This window comes from Hemibagrus wyckioides, linkage group LG08, assembly GCF_019097595.1.
Source record: "Hemibagrus wyckioides isolate EC202008001 linkage group LG08, SWU_Hwy_1.0, whole genome shotgun sequence".
Taxonomy (NCBI): domain Eukaryota; kingdom Metazoa; phylum Chordata; class Actinopteri; order Siluriformes; family Bagridae; genus Hemibagrus; species Hemibagrus wyckioides.
Window position 1 is genome coordinate 16,825,878 of NC_080717.1, and position 27,681 is coordinate 16,853,558.

Here is a 27,681-nt window from a genome sequence, read left to right on the forward strand (position 1 = left end):
GTGGCCAGGTCACTACGTGATGCTGGTGGAGGAAAACGTTTCCTGACTCTCTCCTCCAAAACACCCCAAAGTGGCTCAATAATATTTAGATCTGGTGACTGTGCAGGCCATGGGAGATGTTCAACTTCACTTTCATGTTCATCAAACCACTCTGTCACCAGTCTTGCTGTGTGTATTGGTGCATTATCATCCTGATACACGGCACCGCCTTCAGGATACAATGTTTGATCCACTGGGTGCACATGGTCCTCCAGAATGGTTCGGTGGTCCTTGGCAGTGACGCGCCCATCTAGCACAAGTATTGGGCCTAGGGAATGCCATGATATTGCAGCCCAAACCATCACTGATCCACCCCCATGCTTCACTCTGGGCATGCAACAGTCTGGGTGGTACGCTTCTTTGGGGCTTCTCCACACCGTAACTCTCCCGGATGTGGGAAAGACAGTGAAGGTGGACTCATCAGAGAACAATACATGTTTCACATTGTCCACAGCCCAAGATTTTCGCTGCTGGCACCATTGAAACCGACGTTTGGCATTGGCACGAGTGACCAAAGGTTTGGCTATAGCAGCCTGGCCATGTACATTGACCCTGTGGAGCTCCCAATGGACAGTTTTGGTGGAAACAGGAGAATTGAGGTGCACGTTTAATTCTGCAGTGAGTTGGGCAGTTGTGGTTTTATGTTTTTTGGATACAATCCGGGTTAGCACCCGGACATCCCTTTCAGACAGCTTCCTCTTGCGTCCACAGTTACTCCTGTTGGATGTGGTTCGTCCTTCTTGGTGATATGCTGACATTACCCTGGATACCGTGGCTCTTGATACATCACAAAGACTTGCTGTCTTAGTCACAGATGCGCCAGCGAGACGTGCACCAACAATTTGTCCTCTTTTGAACTCTGATATGTCACCCATAATGTTGTGTACATTGCAATATTTTAAGCAAAACTGTGCTATTACTCTGCTAATTAAACCTTCACACTCTGCTCTTACTGGTGGAATGTGCAATCAATGAAGATTGGCCACCAGGCTGGTCAAATTTAGCCTTGAAACCTCCAACACTAAATTGGCCAGTGTTTCAGTTTCATTGTCCAACCCCTGTACTTCACAATGTGTCAGTATATACTGTGTGGCTGTGATAGTTTGATTGAGTTCAGGTGTGTGTGTGATCAGTGGTCTGGTGAACATGAACATGACAGTCTCTGTAATTGCTGGTTTACCTCTACCTTTGGGAGTTCTTCTTAGGTATCCTGTTAGGTTGTGTGCATGGAACTCTTGGCATAACATGGGATTGAACCTGTTGTAGGATCGAACTGCTGTCATAATTCTCTGTGCATGCAGTCAGTGCAGAAGCAGGTAAGGTGGTTGCAATCTGCTAGCCGAGCTGATATGTTGGTGCAGAGCTGAGCTAGCTAAGCACTAACCATAGCTATTTGCTGTTGCTGCTCTCCAATAATGCATCTCCATGCCACCAACGCCTGGAACCACTCCAGAACACCTGCTGCACCTGTGTGTAGGCGAAGTACTCTGTCAAGCAGCAGATACAGACGCAAATGCAGGTAAAAAGTGGTTTTGTTCGTCAACCTTGCAGGATAATCCAAAACAAAAGACAAGAGTGTGGACAAAAACAGGCCACGGTCAGGTGATGAACAGACAAAAACGTGAAAACCAAAACAAGATCTAAAAACCAGCTAGATAGTGACAATAGACTTGGTATCAACTTTAATGGTTGGGATGAAAGTCCTAATATACTGCTTAGCAGAGATTGTGCGGTAGATGTACAACTTCTATCCTAGACAACTTCACTGTTAAAGGTTAGAAAATCAATGCATGAATAAATATTTCATTGGTTTTAATAAATCAAAATTAATATTGTTCTATATGTGAGGGGTAAGTAATGTACCTCCTTGTACGTAGTGCAGTTATTTCTGGATGAAGTGACCTGGATTCTATATTTTAAATATAATTTAACAATGGGTGACTAAAATTACTTTATCCGCAGTAAATTGGCCCATAATGCTCTGGGGGTATGTAGAAAAAAAGAGACCAGAAAGAGATGGCCTAATGGACAACAGGAACAATATGTGTGAGACTGATTCATTGACTGGGAGTGACCGATAAGGAATTTAGGGAGACTGAAATTTTCATTTACTATAAATTTGTCTACTTCAGCTAAATGTGTCTACTTTAGCTATATATTATAACACTCACAGGCTTTTAAACCCTCTGAGAAGATTAGGAAAGGTGTTGGGTATTCAGTGCAGTGAGATAGCATGGCCTATAGAAGTTTCATTTAACTGTGCGATTCCTAGCAATTCAGGTTACTCTCTCTGTGGAGTTTAGCATATTTTCCCTGTGTCTATGTGGGTTTCCTTCCACTATCCAAAAACATGCTAGTAGATGGATTGGCTATTGGTAAATTCCCTCAGATGTAATAAAATATGAATTAATTAGAATGTCTGTGTGTGAATTAATTAGAATGTCCTCCAATGGACTGATAATCCATATCTGTCATACATAGAAGCACTTATAAAAACAGTATAAATAATAAAGTTTAGTGAGTTTTGAAAGACTGGCAAACAAATGAAACATGACCAAGACATTTTCTCTAATTCGACACTTTTCACACTAAAAAACTTAACTGGATATTATGAGAATGAATTATGTGCTCCATTTTTTTTTTCTAAAACTGAACTGTCTGAATCATCTTTCCCAGGAAGACTACTGTAATATTTTCTGCTGGTTTATGACCTGGCTTTATGTTTTCAAGCAAACATCTGATCAATCTCTTTCAATCTACATGAGTGCTGTGTTAGTATTATCATTAATCTCATGTAAGAGGCACTGACCTCTAACTAATGTATGAATGTCATTTACTATATTTCATTCTGTCATCAACATAGAGAGGTGATAAAGCAAGAATTTATTCATCAATAACCCAAAAAAAATCCTAGTATAAGAGCATTAAAACTGCCATTAGTGCAGTTGTGTCAGTTGTGTTTCAGGGTATTGTGAATGCGCCTTGCAGTAGGCTTGTTAAAAATGTAGGTTGCTTATATATTTGCATGATTTATTAATATGCATCAAGACAAAAGCAGTTGCACTTGCAGTTATGTCCAGTTTTCTGCTGCACAGGAGTGGGGACTATATTACTCTGACGGGATTATGTAACGTGGAAGCTGGAAACACTTACACATGACAATAAATAGAGCATATGCAAGATGAGTGCAAGAAACAGCTGTACATGTGGTGCTCTCTCTCAATTAGCTTGCATATCATGACCTCTGGCATGTTTGCCTTTGGGACCAGCCCCAGAATTTTACCAAACATGACATTCATGAGCTTCATCCGTATTTTTCTCTCCTGTTTTACCTCCATTAACTCCCTTTAGCTATCTCTCTTTATTACTCTCTCTCTCTCTGTTTCAAGCTTTCAACAAAGTCCTATTTTATATCTCTAGACACATCATTAGTGAGAACAAATACTGTGCACTCAGGCATCTTTAATACAGTTCTCTGTGTGTGTAGAGTAGATTATTCATAAAAATGCCTCATTTAAGTCCTGTGCTTAATTCTGCAGTCTTCTCATTTAAAGATGGATCAAGTTACCACATGATTAACCTAATTAAATTGCCTTTGTGTTAGTCAACATTGTAAGCTGAGTCAAAGAGTGGCATCTGAACCTAAATCTAAAATATAATATCCTTTCACACATGTGGCTTGGGGGTGTATAATTCTGGATGCTTGCAAAACTGAAACTCATGTAAGCAGATCCTGCGTAGTTCATCATATCTGCATGCCTTAATACAAATGATTTTTACATATTTGTAAGACGTTTGCTCCAGGCCTACAGATCGATTCCACCCCCAGTTTCATCCCAGTATTTGCTCTGTGCTAAACTGATATTTTCTCCATCCATCTGCACTAATCTGGCCAAAACATCTCAGAAGGAGTTCTCATCATACTGAATCATACTGAATCTTCATTCAGAAAATCACATTTAAAAAGATTAAAAGATTAAAGAGTTGAATGCTTCAAGTTGTAGCTTCTTGAATTTTTATACAAAATGACAAGGGAATGACACGACTAAATCTGTCAAAAGCTGTTACACCATAAAAAGACAACTGAGGACTGACCGGGAATTCCTCTGGCTGTAGGACTGGACTGAATGTATGATAATAATAATATACACACCCTAGTTACACAACAACACACATCTGCTGAAATGGATAGTTTTGGTTCTAAAATCAGATTATTAATATACTGTAAAATCCTTGAAGCATACATATTAAATGCATCAGGTTTTAAACCAACAAAACGGTTACACTTAAGCAATTGTTTTGTATATAGAATACCATGTGCAATGACTGTCTCTTACATTGCTTAGCAACCAAAGTACAATACCTTGCTATGCTTGTGCTTATATGTGTTAATCATGGGCAAGAGCATTCTTAGGCTCGACAAGAAGCAAAAGCTATGGGAAAGCCAAATGTGTGTGGTTGAAAGGGAGGCCTCCCATTCCTGTATTTTGCCTAGGACCCCTAAAGAACCTAATCCACTGCTGTCTAAGATAACACTTCTGTATATACTGTATAATTTACATTGATAACTGTATGTATTAATTCTCTATTTATTGGGGATATATTAGGATTTAGAATTCAGGACAGTCCTACAATATAGGTACAGTACTGTTCGTTTTCTGTGTTATTAGGTCGATAGCTCAACAAAGGTTTCCCCCACTCTTAAAAGTCAACAGATTCCTTGGGGATTGTAAATGACCCACAATATGTTGTGCTGTGTCATATTAGCATTATATAATTAAATTAATGTAGAATAATATTCGTTTTATGTATGAGAATATTCTCTGACCAAAAAACCCCCAAACCAAACAATGCTGTTTGCTTAAGTATAGCTCCTGTGCTCTGGAAGCATCAAGTTTAGAAGATATTCTCCAAGATATAGAACTAGCAAGGACACAACTGGCTTACAATGGGCCTCTACATGCAATCATTAAAAAAGTTGGATAAAAAATAAAAGATCTTTTCTGGCTAAAAGATAAATTAATCTATTTATCCTGTGAAGGTTTAATGATTAGATGGAGCTTTCTGGCCAATTTTCAAACTGTAGAATTAGTATAATAAGAACTTAGTACTGTAGAACTTAATAAAATCATTTTCTTCCCAGGAGTGAAGTATGGAGGTGGCAGCATCATGATGTGGGAGTGCTTTTCCTCAGTAGAGACTGAGCATCTTGTTAAAATTGAAGGATTGAAGCATGTTGCAAACTATAAGAAGATACTACTGCAAGACAACCTGTATTAGTCTGCTAAAAAACACACACACACAAGCTTGCGAGAAACTTCACCTTCCAGCAGAACAATGATCCCATGTACAAGGCTAAAACAACACAGGATTGGTTGAGCAACAAAAGTTGCCTGATGTAACTCTTTTCACTTCAGATTTAGATGGCAACAAGGGAGGTCCTATTTCACGTTTCTTATCTCTCACCATCCAGTCCCTTTAAATCTACTCTGCTGGGCAGAGGATTATCTCTTTGATCCGCTCTTTACTCCTTATCCGCCAAACTGACTCCTTCATACTAACCTTGCTCTATGTAATGCCTGTGGAATGAGTGCAGGAATGACAGAGCAAGTAGAAAATGCATAAATTAATAGCATTTCACTGTTGTTCTGCACACACCAACAGCATCTACACATTCACAGTAGCTCAAATTGATTGTTGCTGTTAAGTAAATTGAGAAATATGAATTGAAACAATCTACATTGCTAAGTTCACTCAGGGATATAGTCATGAGATCAGCCAAGAATGTTAACAAGCTGTAAAAAATAATATTACTGATGAAAGCTCCATAACTGAGGTATTGAATTAAAAAGATGATAAATGGCACTAACACATTTCTGCAACCCAGTATCAGGAACATGGTATGTGCATTTTTGGGTTCTGCAAAGTAGTACTGCAAATTTCTTTCTAACAGCTCTGTAGACTATCATACTTGACCAGGATGGACCAGCACAGCATGCAAACCTGGCATAAATATTAAATATCTTTTAAATATTTCGACATGTTTTAATGTTTATCATTTGTAGGTGCAAATTATGTTTATTGAGACCAAAGCTTAATTAAACAGATAAATTGGCAACAATTACCTGTACATTTGGGAGTTTTCTGGGATTTATATTTATGGCATTTGGTACCTTAGTGGTTATTACTGATAACTGGATTACTGATCAAAAGATTGTGAGTTTGAATTCCAGGTCCACCAAGCTGCCACTGCTGTGCCCTTGAGTAAGGCCGTTAACCCTCAATTGCTCAGTTGTATAAAATGTAAGTCACTCTGGATAAGGGTGTCTACCAAATGCCAAACATGTAAATGGTAGATTTCCCTTATCCAAAGGAACTTTCTGATTTTCTTGAAAATCTCTATCTATGAAAGAATATCATCAATCTAAAAAAATCTGTTGGGAGTTAATATAGCAAAAAAAATGACTGACAGAGTGTTTAAGTACTTCAGGAAGATGTAGGTCTTTAGACGTCATTTGAAGACAGCCAGTGACTAAGGTGTTCAGACATCTAGAGGTAGATCATTCCATGACCTAGGTACCAGAACAGAGAATAGTGCTGGTGCCTTCCTTGTACCCTAGTAGATGGTGGGACCAGTTGAACAGTGCTAGAAGAATGGAGGGAGTGTTGTGCAGTGCAGGGTGTGATAAGTGCATTGAGGCAAGTGGGTGCTGGTCTGTTTTTAGCTTTGTAGGCAAGCATCAGTGTTTTAAATCTAATGTGGGTAGCTACAAGAAGCCAGTGGAGGGAGCTTAGCAAAGGGGTGGTGTGGGAGAAGGATGAAAACAAGTCATGGAACTGCATTTTGGATAATTTGCAGAGGTTGAAAAGTGCACAGAAGTAGACCTGCCAAGAGTGAGTTGCTGTTGTCCAGTCTGTGTGGATAGCAACTGACAAATTCTTCTGATATTGTAAAGGAGAAATTGACATGAGTGTGTCAGATTAGCAAAATGTGAGAAAGACAGTTGATTGTCTTACCCCAAGGTAGGTTGAAGGTGAAATCAGTGAGTTGTCTAGGGGAGATCTGTCCTTTGAATTGTCCTTTACTTTATCAGAAGGATTTGTCCATTTCCATCCACATTCAGATAGAAAAACTTAGGACACACAGATCTTGTCATATTGGACAGAGGATATTTATGAATAGCAATTTTCAGGTCTTTCAACAGTTCATTGGGTTCACATCTGGGTTTTAACAGTGCCATTCTGTTCCTTGGTTTTGTATGCTTGGGATCATTGCCCTGTTGGATGGTAAACCTCCTCTCTAATCTCATGTCTCTTGAGATGACTGGAACATGTTTTAGGATTGTCCTGTATTTAACTCCATGCATAATGCCCTTAGCTGTATCCCGTTTCCCAGTCCCTGTTGCTCGAAAGCGTCACCACTTGAAGATTCTGGTTAACCTCTCATATTTCATACTGATGCCAGACTGCTTCAGTGGCTGCTCCTTTGTGCCAGCACCAACAGTGAAATTGAAAACAGAAATGGGGTATGATTTTATGTGTGTAGAAAATTATAAAATGTAATCAATTTAACCTCAACTCCTTACAATTTTTGCTATCAATTTAACTCTTCTTATTGTATAAGTAACTATATAAATAACCACTTACCTTATTGTATGCATCTAAACAGAGATACACTCATATTGGGCTCGGGTCTCTATCATTAAGCATTTAATGTCTTGGGCAGGAAGAAATTTATGTTAAATCTATAATGAATTCATAAATTATGCTGATGTCATACTAATAGGTTGCCCAAAAACTACTGCTTGCACAATTCCTCTTAACTATAAACAGTTGTAGAAATTATTTAACCTCAGATGAGGATGGGTTCCCTTTTGAGTCTGGTTCCTCTCAAAGTTTCTTCCTCATATTTTCTCAGGGAATTTTTCCTTGCCACTGTTACCTCAGACTTGCTCATTAGGGATAAATATTAACTTAAATTTAAAACTTTGTAATTTTTATTCAGAATTTCTTATATTTCTGTAAAGCTGCTTTGAGACAATGTCCATTAAAATTGATTTAAATTGAATTGAATTGATTACAAATATTTGCTTCAACCCCTGCACCATGTGTCATGAAATATCAGTAGTGGAAGCAACCAATACTAAAAGAAAATAACAGACAGCAGTGCTAAACAGAGCAGAACATTAAGGGCATCTCAGAGATCGATTGGCCTGGCAGAATTAAAATTCTTTGGTAAGTTTTAGGATGAAAGCTTTTAAAATTTGAAGTTCCACCAGAACTTTTTTTTTTTTCTAAGTCCTATTAAACCTTTTTCCAGCACGCTGGCATCCCATTCCATTGTCAGAATAGAAATCAACTCATCCGACATTTTCAATCAGTGCTAACGAATGAATTATTTTATAATCACAAGTCTGATATAAAATTTGTCAGGACACTGTTGGCTATCAAAGACGTTTTTACTTCTGTTAAGAAACCTTACACAGAATTTTAATTGCTGAAGATAAAGCCTTCAAATTTTACATGATTAAGTACATAGGGTATTTCGGTATACAATTGATTCAAACTCACCATTTACTTTAGAGACATACACTAACATTTGTTTTGGAACTTGTCTATGTATATATTACCCATAGTACACTAGATAAAACAGTAATACCTTTGGACTGTAAATTCCCACTTCAGTACCTCTGAGTGTGACATGGCTACGAAATCCAATGATGAATACTGGCACCTTGAAACATGTGGAATTTTCATTTATTTTTTTTTTTTTGTTTAACTTCTGGAAAAAAGAGCTGATTTCAGCAAAATAGTGAGTAAATGCTTGCCTTTTCTGCTATAAGTGTTAACATCTTTTGATTTCTCATACTGTACAAATCATTACAGATGAACCTTCCAGTAACTAGCATAAGTGACAGTAATAGCCAGTGTTGGAAAAAGGGTGTTTCCTGGCAGATTTGTTAAATTAATATTGTATAATTGTGCAAAGTGTGATATTTTATTACTGAACATACAGTGGAAATGTTATTATGGAGATTTGGGACAACTTGTGCCATTAATGGCTGTATTAACAATCAGGCTAATCTAAACCAGTGGCTGAAACTGCAGTGTTCTAAACACAGGCAAAACCAAAACAGGAATGCACCTATTTTTCTAACAGTTGTACAGTTTTCACTATCTACCGAAAGAGAATGAACAAAGAAGAACATGGGTGAGGAATTGAAAGTTAAAGAGCACTCCCAGAACTCTGCATGTGTGTTAATTTTTTTGGCAAGAAACCAAAACAAAATAATCCTACGCTCTGGGTAGGCTAGTGATGCTGGAAAGAAACAATGAGTCCCTTGAGAGGGTTTATGATGATGATGATGTTTTGAGATGAGTTTCAATATAAAGAATATGCCTGTACATGCGCTATGAGCTATTTTGTTTTAAAAGTCCTTTTTTGCTGCTGATACAGAGTGCCTAAGCTTTTATTCACGGTATGTGTAATGAAGCAGTTTTACATTCTGCTATTATTTCCTCTACAAATAAAATAATTGTACAGTTCAGTTGTGTGTGTGTATTGCATAATGAGAACACTTGCATTAAAGGTCGGAATCAACAGAATAAATGAAGAAGTTGTATATGTTACTGTGAAGCAAGGGGATGACTATATTATCCAATCTGAGATTTCAAACCCACGTTATTTACTTTCTTTAATACCATCCATCCATTGTCTATACCCATTTATTCCTAATTAGGGTCACAGAGGTCTGCTGGAGCCTATCCCAGTGAACATAGGCAGGGGTACACCCTGGACAGGTTGTCAGTCCATCGCAGGGCCACATATAGACAGACAACCTCACACATTCACTCCTATGGGCAATTTAGAATTACCAATCAACCTGATGTACATGTTTTTGGACTGTGGGAGGAAACCGGAGTACCCAGAGTAAACCCACACAGGCACGGGGAGAACATGCAAACTCCACACAGAAAGGCCCCTGCCTGTTCGAACCCGGGGCTCGAACCCAGGACCTTCTTGCGGCAAGGCAACAGTACTAACCACTAAGCCACCATACTGCCCCTCTTTAATACCAATCACCATTTAGCAACATTTAGCTTAGCGGTTATCTTTAATGGGGCCAACTGGATATCAACAAGCAATAGAAAATTGCACACATAATTCATGTAAAGAGGAGTGAGGTGGATAAATAAAATAAAAGTATGATTTGTTCATTAACAAACATAATAAAAGAATGACGTGTTGTTCATTAATTAAAAATCAGGATATGCAAGGGAAAGAGGCAACGATGCAACAGGGACAGGGACAAGACATGAATCAAAACAAAAGCACATGGATATGTAAACAAACAAAGAACACAGTGGAACAGAAGCTGGGGTGAAATAGGGCGCTGTAACGCTGTGGGCTGGTGTACATGCTGCGCAGCTTGGCTCACAGCACGAGGGGGAGATTTGTGACAGCTGCATTACCCCACTCTGTTGTTGATTTTTATGCTTGCATCTAGCATAAAATCTGTGCCAAATCAAATATGCAGACCAGATGATCCGCTGTGTTGACCCCTAACAGCGAGCAGTTCGAAAGAACAACAACAGCAACTTATTATAGCCTGGAGTAGAAAAAATCATTAAAGGTATAGTGCAATCATTTAAAAGGTATAAAATAAAATGTAGTGTCCTTTCATATATCTGAGTGGGGAAAAAGGTAGTTACTGATCAGCTATTAGATTAGTTAAGTTGTTGATGAGGTTTGTGGTAGTAGTGGGGAAACAACAATTAAATACAAATTCCTGCAGCGGCAAAAACATTGCTGACATTTCTGCTGAGAAGCCTGATGCTATAAACACTCACACTGTCTGAACAGCTGTTACTTTCCTGAGCCCTCAACATGAACCCAATAGCTCAGTTGGGGGAAATTAATATAAAGTGTTTTAATGGGTAATTTGATGACATCTTAATTTATTTGTTTTATAATCAAATACATGAACATACTAAGCATGAGTCTGCATGCAACATAAACTGATTAAGGTATTTCCATAGTAATTCCTAAAAAAAAAATTTATTAAAAAAATAAACTGATTGGCTTTTACTACACAAAAACAGCAGGACAATATGAAGAAAAGCTTGGTGACTTTGTTTTACCATAAAGAACTGCTATAACTTACTAAATGACAGACAGATTTGATCACAAAAGACTGCTTATATAACAGATCTGACATCAACACATTCTAATGAAAATAAATAAGTAGGGAAAATATGAGTTTATTATTCAGTCAAATTTCCTGTAGCCTGGTAGGTCCTTATTTTATCTAAATATTTTAAAATAAGAACATTAGTAAATCTTAAATCATTGTCAGTATATCAGAAGAGAATTAGGTTTTCTTTTCTCGACCTTAAAACGGGCATGTTATTAAAAGTAAGACTGATAAAGTTTTCTTTTCAAATGATCTATTGACTTGTTGTATTTACCATGAATATCACTGACATTTATAAACCTCAGTACAGAGTGTCCCAAAAGTCTAATAACATAGCATTTTTGCAAATTAAAATTTTGCAAAATAACATTCAAATTATTTATTAATTTTAGATAACCTTTACAATTTGATCTGTAATAAAACATTTATTTATTTGTTTGTTTGTTTGTTTGTTTGTTTGTTTGTTTGTTTGTTTGTTCGTTTCTTCCTTCCTTCCTTCCTTCCTTCATTTAAGAAGGTATTTGACATCATTCTCATGACTGGATCAGAAATCTGTTGCAAAATTGTAATGGACTTTAAAAGGAAACATGACAAATACATCACACACGACACTGCCGACAAACTGGGAGCCGAAGTTGAAAGAGACGACTCTGTGTGTGTTTAGAAATTGCAAGAAAGGGGGATGAGAAGGATGCTCTGTAAATAGTTACATTTTGCACAAAGTGTTTATTTTTTGAAACACTAAAAAATGGGACACCCTGTCGATACTGTATCTAACAACAATTAGACTCGCTTCATCATCAAAATTTATTTAGCTTGGTGTAGTAAATATATTTTTGAATGTAAACAGTTAACCACATGTTTCTTCAACAGTTTCTGTTTTCACCTCTGTATGTTCTCCTCTTCAGTATGTGACTCACTGCTCTGTACTGTAATGTGTTTGGCTTGACATAAAAATGAGACTAGACAACGGGAGTTGTGCAGATCTGAAACTTCTTTTTCGCATCCTGCTGCAAATTGAAACACAATACCTGATACCATGACAACTCAAGGGGAACAAATTGTATATAAGGTTATTCAGTTTTTATTTATTAGTATTTGGGGCAGTAGTGGCTCAAGTTGTTGAGGCTCTGGGTTGTTGAGCAGGGTTCAAGCCCCAGCATCACAAAGCTCCACTGTTGGGTAATTGAGCAAGGCCTTTAACCCTTCCTGCTCCAGGGGTGCTGTATCATAGCTGCCCCTGTGCTCTGACTCTAACTTCCTCAGCTGGGATATGTAAAGAAAATAATTCTACTATGCTGAATGATGTATGTGTGGTGATAGTAAAGGCTTCTTGCCCTCAGGTTCTTTATAAGGTGGAAACAACTAAAAATATAGTATTCATTTGTAATTTTTTAATTGAACCACCTAGCCTTTTATTCACAATATCTTAATGGCTAAAAAAAAACCCTTTTACAATAATACAAAAATATTTGCAATATTAAAATTCACAAAATACAGTGAATCTTTGGTCAAGATGTGTCCCCTCAACCCCCAGCCCAACAATCGGTCAAAAGATCTTTTTTCTTAAACCTTTTTAAAGCTTAAAATCTTATTTCATAAACCTTCATATAGCTTAAAATTTTATTTCTTAAACCTTCTTAAAGATTAGCAAACTTCTAAAATCATAGTTTTGCACACAAACAACTAGCAGACAAGTTGAGTATGTTAACCAAATCTCATAACATTATCATTCTGTATTGATCACTTCACTACAAGGACTAGCAATCATTGCAAACTATTCATTGATCATTACATTATGATGAAAACACTCCATCTTAAATCTCTGGTGTCTGCTTTTTGCAACAGAACCCTGGTGTTTACCAGGAAAGCAGTAGCATTTACACATACATCAATAAGGTGCTGATATTAAGGAGACAAAGGATGGAGATCTGTTTGGTGCTTACACACAGAGGCCTACTTTTAAAATCAAGGCAAGCCAGAGCCTCAAACTGTCTCAGCATGGATGTTGTAGGTATTATTTATTAATTAATTTTTTATTACTCCAAACAAGTCTTTACTAATTTATATGAAATTCTTCAGAAAATTAAGAAAGGCTGCATTCAAGTTGGGAACACGTACACTCATTTCACCTCTGAGAAAGCCAGCCTTTAATATGATTGAAATTGCTTTCCTTTATTTTGGTATGAAAAGGTTTAAGACCTTAGTGTCTATAGAGACTCAATTTGCTTAATTTGTCTGCCATTAACAGAACTCATGACAGTTTTGTACAGTTTGGATTCGGGCTTTACTTTCCAACACTTAATTTACTGTGATAATTTTCTACATAAGTAAGTACATGAGTAAGTGCAGCTTTGGAGAGGTCAAAGGCAGACATCAAACCATGATGCACAGATTCAACCAAGACAGAAAAAAGGAGCAAAGTGAGTTCACTTTTAAAAGATGACCCCTTCACATCTAATCTTTTTTCCCCCGTCTCTTTCAACAGTTCAGCTCCTTCAAAAAGATTCTATTTTTTGTTTCTGTATTTCTTTCTCTAAACTCACTGCCTTTTGGTCAAAACGGTTCAAGTGCTAAAGGAGAATGCAAGATATAACCTTTTCTCCACAGACGTCTGCTTCGTTTTGTTTCGATTTGTTCAGTGTTTAAGATAAATAATGATTTTTATATTTTATATTTTATATTATTCACCCCAATGCTAGGCCGTTTTTTAAAAATCTGTTATTCATTTTAATCAGTCCATAGATACTGCTATGAGTCATGAGTTTTGTATAAATGAATGCAAATGCAGGGAGTTTAATAATAAAAAAGTCACAAACATTGGAAGAGTCAAAATAATAAGTGCATTTAACAAAAAAAAAAACAGTTGGTTTGTACAAGCAAGTATTACTTATTATTAATATCATTTCTAATCCTAATTCTATTCTTTTTTTTATTTTATTTTCCACATTTGCATTGATTATCTTACAAATATTAGATCTAACATTTAAACTACACCACAGAAATACAGTGGCGAACAAAATTAGAGCTTGTAAACACTTGTTTTATTTTCCAAAATATAGATAATCTTCATCGATCAAAATTTGAAGGAATATTAGCTGTGGGTTATATCACTGTTCTACTAGCATCTTTTACAAAATACCAAGGTATGCCAACAAAAAACTTTATGATGTGGAAAATAAAGTATGGATATTAGTGAAGCATAACTATTGCAGCATGAAAGATGATCACAACAAAATATTTTGAGGGTTGCAGCTGTCAAAAATTAATAGGAAGCGTAGAGGCCCTTCCTTTGAATGACAGCTCATCTGCGACCACACACTGCTTTGGTGTTATCATGGTCCACTCTTCTTCCAGTCTTTTCCACAGGTCGCTTTCTTAGCAATAACTTTGTAGCCAAGGAATTTCCAGATTATTTTTGATCAGGTTTTAAATCAGGGCTGAACATTTCTTAAGGAACCGCTTTATCTGTTTTACTGTGTGACAGTAGCACTGTCTTAGATGAAAACTGCGGTGCTGATTGGGAGATGCTAGCAGGCTAGGAACTGCATGTTGCGGAAGGAAAAATCATCCCCCTAACCATGACACTTCCTTCTCCACCTTTCACTGACTACTTCTCACACTTTATCTTTCCCCAATTTCACGCCAAACATCTCACTGGATCCAAATAAATGAAACTTGCCCTCATCACTAAAGTGAACTTTGGAGCAGTTCTCCTCTGCATGGCAAGGTTAAAGCAAAATTCCTATTTCCCTATCAGCCCACAGTATTAATGCAAGACAATGCCCCTGTCATGCTAATAGAACAGTGGTTTACCTACAGCTAATATTCCTTTATTTTTTGAGCGATAGATTAACAAAATTTCAGAAAAAATCAGGTGTTCTCTAATTTTTATATCTACTTACTTCATCTATAAAGAAACAGATGATGGTACTTATACTTTATAAATATTCATTACTCATTCCAAATTTCGCACAGCTCTGTCAACATCTGAAAATGGAGTGTCAGCTTAGGACCCCAGCAACAAATAAATTGCTAAAAATTCTACTATATATAGTATGAGAGTCTTATTTGACTCTCTAGCAGAATAATGTTGGGGAAGACATGGCTGCATCTCCCTCCTTCAGAAGCCTGTCAGCTTCGCTCTACTCAAAATACTGATTGTAGTACGTATTTTTTTTTTTTAGAAGAAGGGGATTTGACATCTGCCCGTATTTATTAGATAACACTCAGCTCTCTTTCTGCCAGGGCAGGTGTCGGTACAGCCGTGTGATGAGGCACTCTATTTGAAGAATGGCACACTTAATACCTACCGTTATCTCTGGTAATCTCCTGTGTCTGTCACTTACCTATTGCAAATAAGAGCACATGGTCACCTTCCCACCACACATCATAGACAGCTGTCACTATCGGGCATGCTTGTGTGCATGCTGACTGTGTTTACTTGCCATAAATGACGACACTTTGTTGTCATTTTCAGATGATGTCAGTAACTGAGGATGTGCTGCAATGACAGGAAGAACATCAAAACAACCAGGAACCTAGAAATGTTCTGGATTTCAATAGGAAAGAATTTTATTTTAGTGTGTTTGTTTTCAAAGAAATTTTATACTAGACAACAAAGAATGCTTTGCAGCAGAAAAACAAAATTAATCCTGCATGTAGTGAGTGTAATTATTTCATTGCTTGATTTCTATCAGCGATTGTTTTCTTGTCAATGAAAACATGTTAGTAATATTGTGCATAAATGTCATCAGCTGGGGAGCTGCAACAACTGGCTTGCTTAATTTCATTTTTTTAATTTTATTTCCACTCTCATTAACAGACACATCCTATTTGGAACACCTTTATACCTACACATTCCTGCAATTATTCAATCAGTTAATCATGTGGCAATAGTGAGGCAATAGCCGGATGATTTAACAGGCAGAAATGCCTTGTTGTTGATGAAAAAGGACAGAGAAGAATAGTCATACTTATGGTCAAACACTGTCTTTATCCAGTTTTGTCCAAGAAACCTGGGCCGACTGTAGCCTCAGATTCCTGCTGACAGGAGAGGAATCTGATGTGGCCCATGAACCTCAAGGTTCAATATGTTCTGAGATGCTTTTCTGCTCATCACAGTTGTAAAGAGAGGTTATGTCACAAGCAAACAACCGTTTAAAAGACACATCTCTGCATCTTGTAAATAAATAAGTATATATATTGTACATGAATTTCACAATGAATGTATGCAGGTTGATTTGCGTTGGTATATGTGGGTATTTTATATTTGTATGGGGCAATATAAATAATGAGATCTTATCCCTGTGTCTGTGTCTTGATAAGGTGAGTGCATGCTTGAATTAAAATAGGCTAAAAATTCTCCCTGTATTAATGGATTTTGAGAGGAAGATGAAAGACCAACACGGTCACGGAAAAAAAGATCTTTTTCACTTTATTTTGCCTTGCATTTTGGATTGTTGTCTTTTTATTAGATACAGCCACATTTCATTTTTGACTTATTGAAATTATTTTAGTACATATTGTATGATCAATAATCTTGAGCTTTAGCAAACTTTATGAGAAAAAATAAGAAAACTCAAATAAAGAACTTCAGGCAGTTTGAAATTATATTACCTCTTCTCAATATTTTTATAGCAGGGGTGGTAAATATCACCTTAAGCCAATTTAATCAGTTTTTATTTACCAGTTTTTTAATTTTATTTTGTTTAGCTATTCTACTGTTGTTGTTGTTTTTTTTTTTAATTATCCATAGTGTAACTTTTACATATCAGGTACAGAAAACTTTATTCATCTTTTGAGTAGTGAGTTCAGGTTTATCTTGCTGACCTGCCCTCATATCATTAACCTGATCAGGGAGGTGACGAGGCGCAACACTGCCTCTGTGTGGAGGAGCTACCATGCCTGCTTTCCCTCAGCATCCTGAGCTCCAGCTACAGTATTTTTGTCTTATGATATGAAACTTAACTGAAGTTCTGTAGTATTTGATATTTGACTTTGTTGAGAGGGAAAAAAATCTGTTCGAACCTCTTACACACACTATACCAATCTTGTAATAATAATAATAATAATAATAATAATAGCTTAAAGCATGTTTTTTGTTAATTGTGTTTATCTCTAGGCATTGAAACTTGTTAATTGACAATTGTATGCAAGTTCCTTGTGCTGACCTACTCTAATGAATACACAGTGAATTCTGTGACTTTTGAGCTGAGCTTTTATTGTCCTGTTACCTTCTATCAATTTAATCCATTTATAGACTCATGCTTAAGGACATATTGAAGAGTAACAACAGCAAGAATATTCATGTTGAATTTGCTTTATTTTTTAAAATCTGTGGTATATTCAATATATATATATATATATATATATATATATATATATATATATATATATATATATATTACAGCTGACCTTCACAAAAAGATATTAAAATACACAGTGAATTATTTTAGAATGAAATCCACATGGAAAAAATGGAACTAATACTGGAAACTCTGCTATAGGAAAAGCAAAAGATGAATATCAGAATAGAAGGTAATACCCACAATCTATTTAGTCAAGATTTGCTCCTGCCAGACGTTTATTTTTATCTACAGAAAGCCAATCTTGCAACTGGACCAATAATGCCAATGCCAATTGCTAGATTGTTTGGCTCATACACAGCTGATCTAAGGAGGAGAGGAATTTAGAAGTTAGCAGTTTGTTTAGTATTGAAACTCTGCTGGAAATCATTCCCAGAAGTTATAACAGTGACAATACAGTGATTTGCCAGCACACTGAGCTAATAAACAGGTATCTCCGAATAAAATACTAAATTGACAGTTTATTCTGCACTATAGGATCGATGTCTGGAAGAGAAATCACAGATTTACATTAATGTGCTTGGTCTATATTAATTACTTAGTAACAGCTAATTCACAGGCACTTGAATGGTATAAACAATCTAAGACTAAGGATAAATAGATTTTGTGCTTTTATTTTAAAAAGAAATACATATAATTGCTGATATGGTGTTTTCTGCAGTGAGGTGTTTATAAAACGTTTATGGAAGCAGTTTCAGGAGTCAGCACTTTTGGAATGCTCAGTAAGCAATGCCTAAGACAGGAGAGTCTTAAGGACGACTCTGCACTTATATATATATTTTGGATTGTCTTGTCGTATTAACTTCAAAATAAATAAAAAGAAGACGAACTAACTTGTCTTGTGGCTATTTTAAAACATTAAATTAAAATATGACTTTTTTTTTTAAATTAATAGTAATAATAAAAATGACTAGGGGCATACTTTCCTGTGGGAGTGGGGTTGGGGCTTGTGCCGACCTCCCCCCAATAATCACACCTAACAATTACAACCTTATATTTATACCATGATCAACAGAAACATAAGTAGAAATCACTTACGTTTAAATAACATTATTGGTGTTTGGAATCAATTGTGAGGTAATAAATAAATCAGATAAAATACTAAATGTCCCTCTTCGTTGCACAACACAGTGCATGATTATGGCTGTTTGACTGGTGTAATCTAGCTAATGATACTCCATATATATTACCATATATATACTATATAGACTATCCATATAACAAGTTAGTGAAAAACTTATATAGTGTTAAAAATGTTATAGTGCCTAGTGTCATTTTTATTTTATAAACTTTTATTTTAGTAGTTCCCATTGTTATTAATAACAAAAAGGTTCACACTGGACATCATGCTGTCTTTTGTTCACAGATGACCCAGTGCCTTTTTTATGTTATTATTTGGATGGATGGATGGATGGATGGATGGATGGATGGATGGATGGATAGATAGATACTTTATAGATCCCATGAAGGAAATTCTTGTTCTTCTAAATGTTCTGAGGTAATGTGAAACTTCAATATAATCAATGCATCCAGTGTGAACCTCCTCAAATCACTGCTAGGCAACTCATCCCCCTATTCATTCTTTTTACTTCCTGTTTCCATCCTGGATTTTTCCACTGGTACTGGCCCAAGTGAAAATCTTTAATGGCTATGTTTGGACAAAGATAAATAGATAGATAGTTGGACAGATACCTAGAGAGATATGATGTAATGACACTGCAGATATAACAAAGGTGATTATTTTTCAAATTTATTTATTTATTTTATTTTATTAAAAAAAATTGGGAAGCATACCCATGCACGTCAACCCCGCCAATGTTCAAAACTAAGTATATGCCACGAAAATGGCCCACTCCTTCACACACTGTCAGTGAAAGTTTTGCTACAGTATAACAGATGTCCCCCAAATTCTTCATTTAGATAATAACAATGATATTGAACAAATGTTTACAATCTTTAATAGTATCATTTAGTATTATTAATTGTTATATTCATCTGATACATTCAATACTTTTTTTTTTTTAAAGAATTGTCTGTGTTAACTCATGGATATACAGTGTGCCATAGAAAAGAGTACACACTTCTCACTGTAGGATACTGAGAGCATGGAAACTGTAAATTTCTACTGGATGCAGTGAAGTACACAAAGAAGTGACCCCAAGTCTACAGAAGTACAAAAGATTTCCTATGACATACATTTTGTTTATGCAGACAAACAACAGGCAAAATCTCTGTACCTCATTCCCGAAGAACCAACCAAGTTTCATACAAGACAAGGCTCGGGTTTAGTTGGTCCTCTTGTCTAGTTGGATCCAGATGCCCTTCTCCGGACGGAGTATGAGCTCCCCCAGGGGTCTCAGCTCTTCCCGACTCTGACATGCCTTCACATCAAAGTGACGCAACACGGTGGCAAGAACCACCTTCTCTTCCATCATAGCAAAGCGCTGGCCTGGACACACACACACACACACAGGAGAAATGTGTCATGTGCTATATTTCTACTTCACATAATATACCACTGTAATCTTTGTATTCTGATCCAGTTCAGTGCCCGAAGGCAACAGACATAGGGCCAATGATTCATCTCTGATGGGATATCACATCTCTCTCTTTCTCTCTTATCTCCCTCTTTCTCTGTCTCTCTTGCACATGCAGTGATGCTTTTGAGTGGCCAGTGGGCTGAAACTGCCAGCACCACTTGATGAGAGACACTCTGTCTCAGTCAACAGTAGAAGACAGGTCAGTGGTCTCTGGAGATTAATGCAGGAGGGAAGTTAGCAGCTCCTCGGTTTGAGCCGGCCATGCTAAATGTGTGATTGATTCTGGGTGGGTTGTAGAACGCACGTCCATGAATTGCAGTGTAATGGTGCTGGGACACAATATCATAACAAGTGGTCTTGCTAATAGGATGTGACCTGCCCGATAAAACAAAATAACCCTGACCCAGAAATTTAGCACCCTGAAGTTTTTCAGTTCTTCATTAAGAGTTGTGGAAGTGGTTGACAAATCTGAGGGTCACACGCGTTTTTAATGTGATTGGATTATGCTTCAGCACATGTCTAATCTCTTACCAATGCAGTTCCGAGCACCGGCAGAGAATGGGATGTATGCGTATGGGTGTCTTCCTGTGCTGTTCTCTGGAAGGAAGCGCTCAGGTCTGAACTCCTCAGGCTCCGGAAAGAAACGAGGATCGCGATGGAGAGCATATGGGATGATCACAGCATTTACACCTTCTGGAACTTTGAAACCATCTACAGAAAAATAGTAGAACCATACATCAATCTGTGATTAAAACAAGTCAGCACTATGTGACAGTGAATAATTCCTAAATGTCAAAAAACACAAAATGTTTATACGATTTTTAAAAACCATGCTCATTAACTGTACTTCTATTTAGCTTCACACAGAGTGTGATGTAGCTGAAGCAGCTGAATGTTTTCCCTCAGGTAGATAAAAAGGTTGGAGTGGCTTACAATCTGACTCAGGAAGAGAGAACATCTGCTGCTGTGGCAGTGATTCAAATGATCCACATTTTCAGGGCACCAAATGATATGATGATAATGCAATATACACTATATTGCCAAAAGTATTCGCTCACCTGCCTTGACTCGCATATGAACTTAAGTGACATCCCATTCCTAATCCATAGGGTTCAATATGACGTTGGTCCACCCTTTGCAGCTATAACAGCTTCAACTCTTCTGGGGAGGCTGTCCACAAGGTTTAGGAGTGTGTTTATGGGAATTTTTGACCATTCTTCCAGAAGCGCATTTGTGAGGTCACACACTGATGTTGGACGAGAAGGCCTGGCTCTCAGTCTCCGCTCTAATTCATCCCAAAGGTGTTCTATCGGGTTGAGGTCAGGACTCTGTGCAGGCCAGGCAAGTTCATCCACACCAGACTCTGTCATCCATGTCTTTATGGACCTTGCTTTGTGCACTGGTGCACAGTCATGTTGGAAGAGGAAGGGGCCAGCTCCAAACTGTTCCCACAAAGTTGGGAGCATGGAATTGTCCAAAATGTCTTGGTATGCTGAAGCATTCAGAGTTCCTTTCACTGGAACTAAGGGGCCAAGCCCAGCTCCTGAAAAACAACCCCACACCATAATCCCCCCTCCACCAAACTTTACACTTGGCACAATGCAGTCAGACAAGTACCGTTCTGGCAACCGCCAAACCCAGACTCGTCCATCAGACTGCCAGATGGAGAAGCGCGATTCGTCACTCCAGAGAACGCATCTCCACTGCTCTAGAGTCCAGTGGCGGCGTGCTTTACATCACTGCATCCAACGCTTTGCATTGCACTTGGTGATGTATGGCTTGGATGCAGCTGTTCGGCCATGGAAACCCATTCCATGAAGCTCTCTGCGCACTGTTCTTGAGCTAATCTGAAGGCCAGTAGCGATTGACTCTGCAGAAAGTTGGCGACCTCTTCGCACTATGCGCCTCAGCATCCGCTGACCCCGCTCCGTCAGTTTACGTGGCCTACCACTTCGTGGCTGAGTTGCTGTCGTTCCCAAACATTTCCACGTTCTTATAATACTGCTGACAGTTGACTGTGGAATATTTAGGAGCGAGGAAATTTCACGACTGGATTTGTTGCACAGGTGGCATCCTATCACAGTTCCACGCTGGAATTCACTGAGCTCCTGAGAGCGACCCAGTCTTTCACAAATGTTTGTAAAAACAGTCTGCATGCCTAGGTGCTTGATTTTATACACCTGTGGCCATGGAAGTGATTGGAACACCTGATTCTGATTATTTGGATGGGTGAGCGAATACTTTTGGCAATATAGTGTAGCTTACTGATGTGACAGTCCTCGCAGATGCTGCGTGCAAACAGTGGCACTGCAGGGAAGATTCGCAGACTTTCCTTGATGACACACTCCAGGTACCGCAGTCTTTTTAGGTCCTCCACTCCCACGTGACGCTGTGATGAACCTGTCCGACAGTGCAGAGAGAGAGAGAGAGAGAGAGAGAGAGAGAGGCAAGTTTACAAATCAGTATCTTGTAAAGTAAAATCTTAGGGTTAGGGTATAAGCTGCAAAAGCTGAAAAAGGTCACAGTGCTTATATTCACCTTATTTGGATTAGCAAGTATAACAAGGCAAAATGTGTTAACATTCTTAATATTCCATCTTAAATTTTTAAACATTTCTTCTCTTATTTGAATTCTTTCCATCAGCATGTGAAGTGAGTTTGCATGTCACTGCCATAAATATATATTTTTTTATTTCTAATAATGATCTGTTCAATTATTACTACTACTACTATTACTACTACTAATAAACATTTATGATAGTTACCACACACTTTCCATCAACCTGTGATGGTTCTTCTGTGATAAGGTCTATGAACATTGTTTTTATAGCTACTAATGGAATAGAAGATAAATGTTTAAGCAGTGTTACCAAACACCTCCTGTAGCTCAGCCTGTACTTTCTTCTGGACCTCTGGATGAGAGCCTATCAGATGTAAAGCCCAGTTCATGGAAGCTGCAGTGGTGTCATGCCCCTATTGAAGGTACCAGAAATGGTTGGTATCAGGCACAAGCTTGTCCACTTCTAAGGTTTAGTGTAGAGTGTTTTGCTCACACCTCAAACATGAAGGTGTCCACTTCCTCCTGAATGTCCTCATGGCTCATCGCAGCACCAGCATCATCTCTTGTTTTCAACAGCATGTCCAAGAAGGCCCTTCTCTTTCTCAGGCCATGGTCAGACTCACTGTCAGATCCTTCACTCACATGCTCTGTTCTCTCTTTGATCACCTTCAAAACACAAACGACACAAAAGACTCGAAAACAGACCGAGATTTTGGGTCAAAGTCTCTCAGCTATATTTAAAAGGTTTCTAAAGCTTTGCTGCTTTGACTCCAAGAAATTGGTGTGATCTTATTTTATCATGTATCTTTATCATGTATTTGAGATATGTTGTATGAATAGATTGCTCAAATATATTATTTGAAAATATTATAATAATTATATTATAATAATATATAATTGCATTATTTGTAACGTGAGTGTGTTGGAACTGGTGTTCCCCCTACACTAATTCAGCCAGTCATGTGGCAGCAGAGCAAAGTAAAAAAAACAATTAAAAAAAAAACAATGCATGGGCTTTTCTCCATGTGTAGTCTGTTTAGATCTTAAACATGCTTTATTCTACAATACTGCCTTATTGGTTTTGTCAGATATATATCTGTTTGTATCTGTTGTATATACAATGATCACCTGGCCATACTGTTTTCTTGTCACTGGTTAAAAGACAAATCCCTGCACTTGCATCATCTTCTCTGTTAGTGAAACCCTACAGTAAAAGTCCATCCCACATGTTTTTAGTCATCACTCATTTTATATGTTTGTTTTTCAATTGTTTTTCCAATAGGTGGAAATGTTAGAAACTTGTATCAGTCTGCAGAACAGATCAGGAGCTGAGAGTGATACAAGAACACACTGACACAAGTTTCTGATGTTTCCACCTATTGAAAAGCAGTTGGAAAACAGACAGTATTACGAGCAAAATGTCTAAAAAATGTGGGGTGGAGTTGTATTGTTTGCGATGACTAGCAGACAATTTGATGCAAGTGCAGGGCTTCATCTAACCAGTAACAAGAAAACAGAATGTCTAGGTGATAACCATATATCGTGATACACAGATGTATATCTCAGAAATGATTTTATCACAGTAAATCATAACATGAGAAAGTCACTTACACCCACAGTGAAGGAGTGTAAAAGCTTGAGTCTTTTTGCATGCTCTTTACCCTCTCCAAAAATATTATAAATCCAGTCAGGCCACCACCATGGTGCTCTCTGTCTCCGGGTGATGATGTCACTCATCCTGCAGGAAGTTTAAGTAAAGTTTTGATTAAATTTTATGGAGTGTAAATATATACCCCCACTGAACGGTATGCATTTTTCTCCAGCATAATTCACTAATCATGTACTAATCTGCCATTCACACACTTCCTGAAATATCTTGGAATTCTCTCTCTCTCTCTCTCTCTCCTTTCTCACATGCATACTTAAGCAGTCTTGCTTGTGCAATTCCAAGTATAAACTCTTTACTTTCATTCATGAAAAATACAAGATTTTAAATACTGCTTAATCTTGTCTTTCTGATGATCACTATTTGTCTAGTTTTTATTATGATTTTGTATTAGCCCTTGTCTGCCTTGTCATTTTCATTAAACATCTTTCGCTTACATAGCCGCATCATTCTTTAGCTTGATTGTTATGAGTATGTTTCCTCAAAGACAGAATCTACTTTTGCTTATTCAGTCACGTCAACATTTGTATTGTGTCTGTAACTTATTTGTTTTCTTAAAAAAATGTCCACTGACCCTTGTTTGTGACAGGGTTTAGCCTGAACCAAAAGCTAAATAATTTTCTCTAAATTGGATGTATGGGAGATCCTAAAATTCTACATATTGTAGAGTTACACCTACAGTACAGGTGACACCCCCCCCCCCCAAAAAAAACAAAAAAACATTGCTACCACTATATCTAAAAACTGCAGCCTCGCCTTTACTCCATACATTCAAAAGACAGGGACCACTGAACAGATATAATCACTCCAGTGCTTAATACAGTCATACCATTTCTACACACTACAATGTCAGTATTATAATTAGTCAATAATCAGTAAATAATTTTATTTCTACAAAATACACCTATATAGTAGATGGTACGTATTAATGAATATAATTATGTGAATACTTACTTATACACAGTCTGGACATATTCTGAGTCAGCATTACTCTGTGCATAGATTCTTTTGCCCATTGCTGTTTCTGTTTTATGTGGAAAAATATACACATACAATATTAAATTTACTCTTATCTGTAATTAGCAGTTAAGAGTTTAATGTCAACAAAATGACTGGTGATTCAAAGGTATTAGAATGACAGACAGTAAACAAAAAAAAGTATATATATATACACCAACCGCATATAATATCCAAGGCACAAAGCGTAATGTAGCTGAAGCAGTTAAATGGTTCTCCGTCTACATGTTTCAGCATCTTCTGGATCAAAATTTCACTCTGTTCATTCATCACCTCGAGGAAGTCAGTGAGGATAGAGAAGTGAAATGTTGGGGTCAGCATTTTGCGTCGATTGCGCCACTTGTCTCCTGTGCTGTAACATGTGGTGAGCAAATCATAAAATTCTCATCAATATTTGGATCATTTTTAATGGTTGTTGATAATGGCTGTTGCGTTTTAGTTGTGACTATACAAGGATAGCAAGTTGTACAAGATTAATAAAACATCTAATACCACTTCACACTACTTATAGCATATCAGACCCTTTCCAAGAGATTTTGGTCTCAAAGTAAAGATCACTATAGAGGATAGACCCAGGTTCAGTTTCACCTCCCAGCCTTACTACTGGAGTTCAGTATGTGGTCTGGTTTCTCTCCGGTGGAATAAGTTTCTCTCCAATTTGACCGGCTCCACCCCTCTTTTTCTTTATAAAGTCTTTTCTCTGCACTTACTTTGTAATGGTTATGTTTTGAAATACTTTGTAAAACCTTGGGTATTTATAGGTTTAAAACCCTGCATTAGACTCTAGTCTTTTGTAACGTCATAGATGGCCATAGCATGTGTACAAACTAGCAACAGTGTCAGCATTAGTATCTCTGGATCAGAGACAAACTGAAATGTAAATTAACTGAGGTAAAACCATGATGGTAATGTCAGCCATGAATAAATGCATGCAATTCAAAGTGAACAGGTGCTTTTGTATCTGTACCTGGTGAGTAAGCCCGTGCCAAGCCAAGGGTGCAGAAATCTATAAGGATAAGATTTATCTAGATGCTTGGAATTGCTGAGGACAGCCTAGATGAAAAAATAAACAAAAAAAGCAACCTCATGTAAACAAGACAACAATGTTCTTGCCAAATGCTCCAACACTGGCACTTTCCCAGCATCACATAGAGTGACCCAATAAACATGAGTCATCATATTTTGTTGCCAGAAGAGCAGGTATTGTAACTATTGCTGTAATTATACACACCTCAATTGTCTCTGCATGAAATAAAACCAGGAAGGGGATGGGTCCCACCCAGACCTTCACGAGAGGCCTGTGTCTGTTTTCATTAGTCCCCTCAATAATCTGGTTGAAAAAATCTTTAAATAGCATACAAATATAAAAAATGCGATGCACCACTTCTTTGTATTGCATACAACAATAAAACTCTGTTCTGTAAGGAAACATAACAAAATAAAAACACGGTTACGACATGCTTACCTCCTGTATTGGCTTTGAACTGCAAAGCATTCCCAATGAATGGGAAAGCGCCTTCCATTCCAGGAATTGGCTTCATCTCCCTCCATTTATGTATGTAGCTTTTAATTGGAGAATGTAACGTATACATCAGAAGAATAAGCAGGATGATGAAGGTTATGCTCCCCAGAGTGTATAATCCGAACAGAATTTCCATTTTGCAGTAATGAAAATGGCATCAGTGAATGTTCAGAAAAGGTGGATGGATCCCTCTCACATGAACTTCAGACCTTCTCTGATTCACAAACAAAACAAAAGCTTATCGGGTCATGCTGGGGGTTTTTTTATGGCCTCCAGCTAAATCATTGACAGGAGAAGACCTGCTATGGCAGGCCAGAAACTGATAGGAATAAAAATACAGGAATATGGAGTACACTGCTTCTACTGTATGTTTGCTTATGAATGGTAAATATTGAAGTTACTGCCATTCTGCTAGAAACAGTCTAGATTTTATTTTATGGCTAACCAGTGAAAAAAGTACTATCTATCTATCTATCTATCTATCTATCTATCTATCTATCTATCTATCTATCTATCTATCTATCTATCTATCTATCTATCTATCTATCTATCTATCTATCTATCTGTCTATCTGTCTATCTATCTGTGATCTATAGTGATTTCTTCACTTTGTTCCAGGGGTTTATTTAACTAAGTATCTCTGAATAAAACAACATACAATAAACTGTTCCACAGCTACAGTAAAAATAGATTTATTGCTCTACATATCATACAGTCATTTTCATGTATACATTGACTTGGCATTTAACACAGGCAATATTTGTAATTCCTAATA

At 37.3% G+C, this 27,681-nt stretch overlaps 1 protein-coding gene across 2 annotated transcripts; it reads right to left on the reverse strand.

Annotated features, from left to right (window-relative positions):
* Positions 1-17,700: 17,700 nt before the first annotated feature.
* Positions 17,701-27,141, reverse strand: LOC131358294 (cytochrome P450 4V2). Of its 2 annotated transcripts, none has more exons than XM_058397955.1 (11): positions 26,850-27,019; positions 26,616-26,714; positions 26,352-26,437; positions 25,546-25,736; positions 25,322-25,391; positions 24,313-24,439; positions 23,197-23,367; positions 23,012-23,114; positions 22,408-22,542; positions 20,674-20,853; positions 17,701-20,051 (listed from the first exon to the last, which is right to left on the reverse strand). In XM_058397955.1, the coding sequence occupies exons 1-11, from the start codon at positions 26,877-26,879 to the stop codon at positions 19,888-19,890; spliced, it is 1,356 nt and encodes a 451-aa protein (XP_058253938.1). In that variant the 5' UTR covers positions 26,880-27,019; the 3' UTR covers positions 17,701-19,887. The 2 variants fall into 2 exon arrangements, with proteins under 2 accessions (XP_058253938.1, XP_058253937.1); XM_058397954.1 differs by having other exon boundaries at positions 17,708-20,051; positions 26,616-26,728; positions 26,850-27,141.
* Between the last annotated feature and the right edge of the window lie 540 nt (positions 27,142-27,681).

Bases quoted from the DNA above. Each gene is read 5' to 3' on its own strand.
- LOC131358294 (XM_058397954.1), bottom strand. From the start codon at position 27,042: ATGGAAATTCTGTTCGGATTATACACTCTGGGGAGCATAACCTTCATC. The intron at 23,115-23,196 runs GTGTGAGCAAAA...TACCTTCAATAG, and splicing joins TGGACACCTTCATGTTTGAG to GGGCATGACACCACTGCAGC. The intron at 22,543-23,011 runs GTAACACTGCTT...ACTGTCGGACAG, and splicing joins TGAGCTACAGGAGGTGTTTG to GTTCATCACAGCGTCACGTG.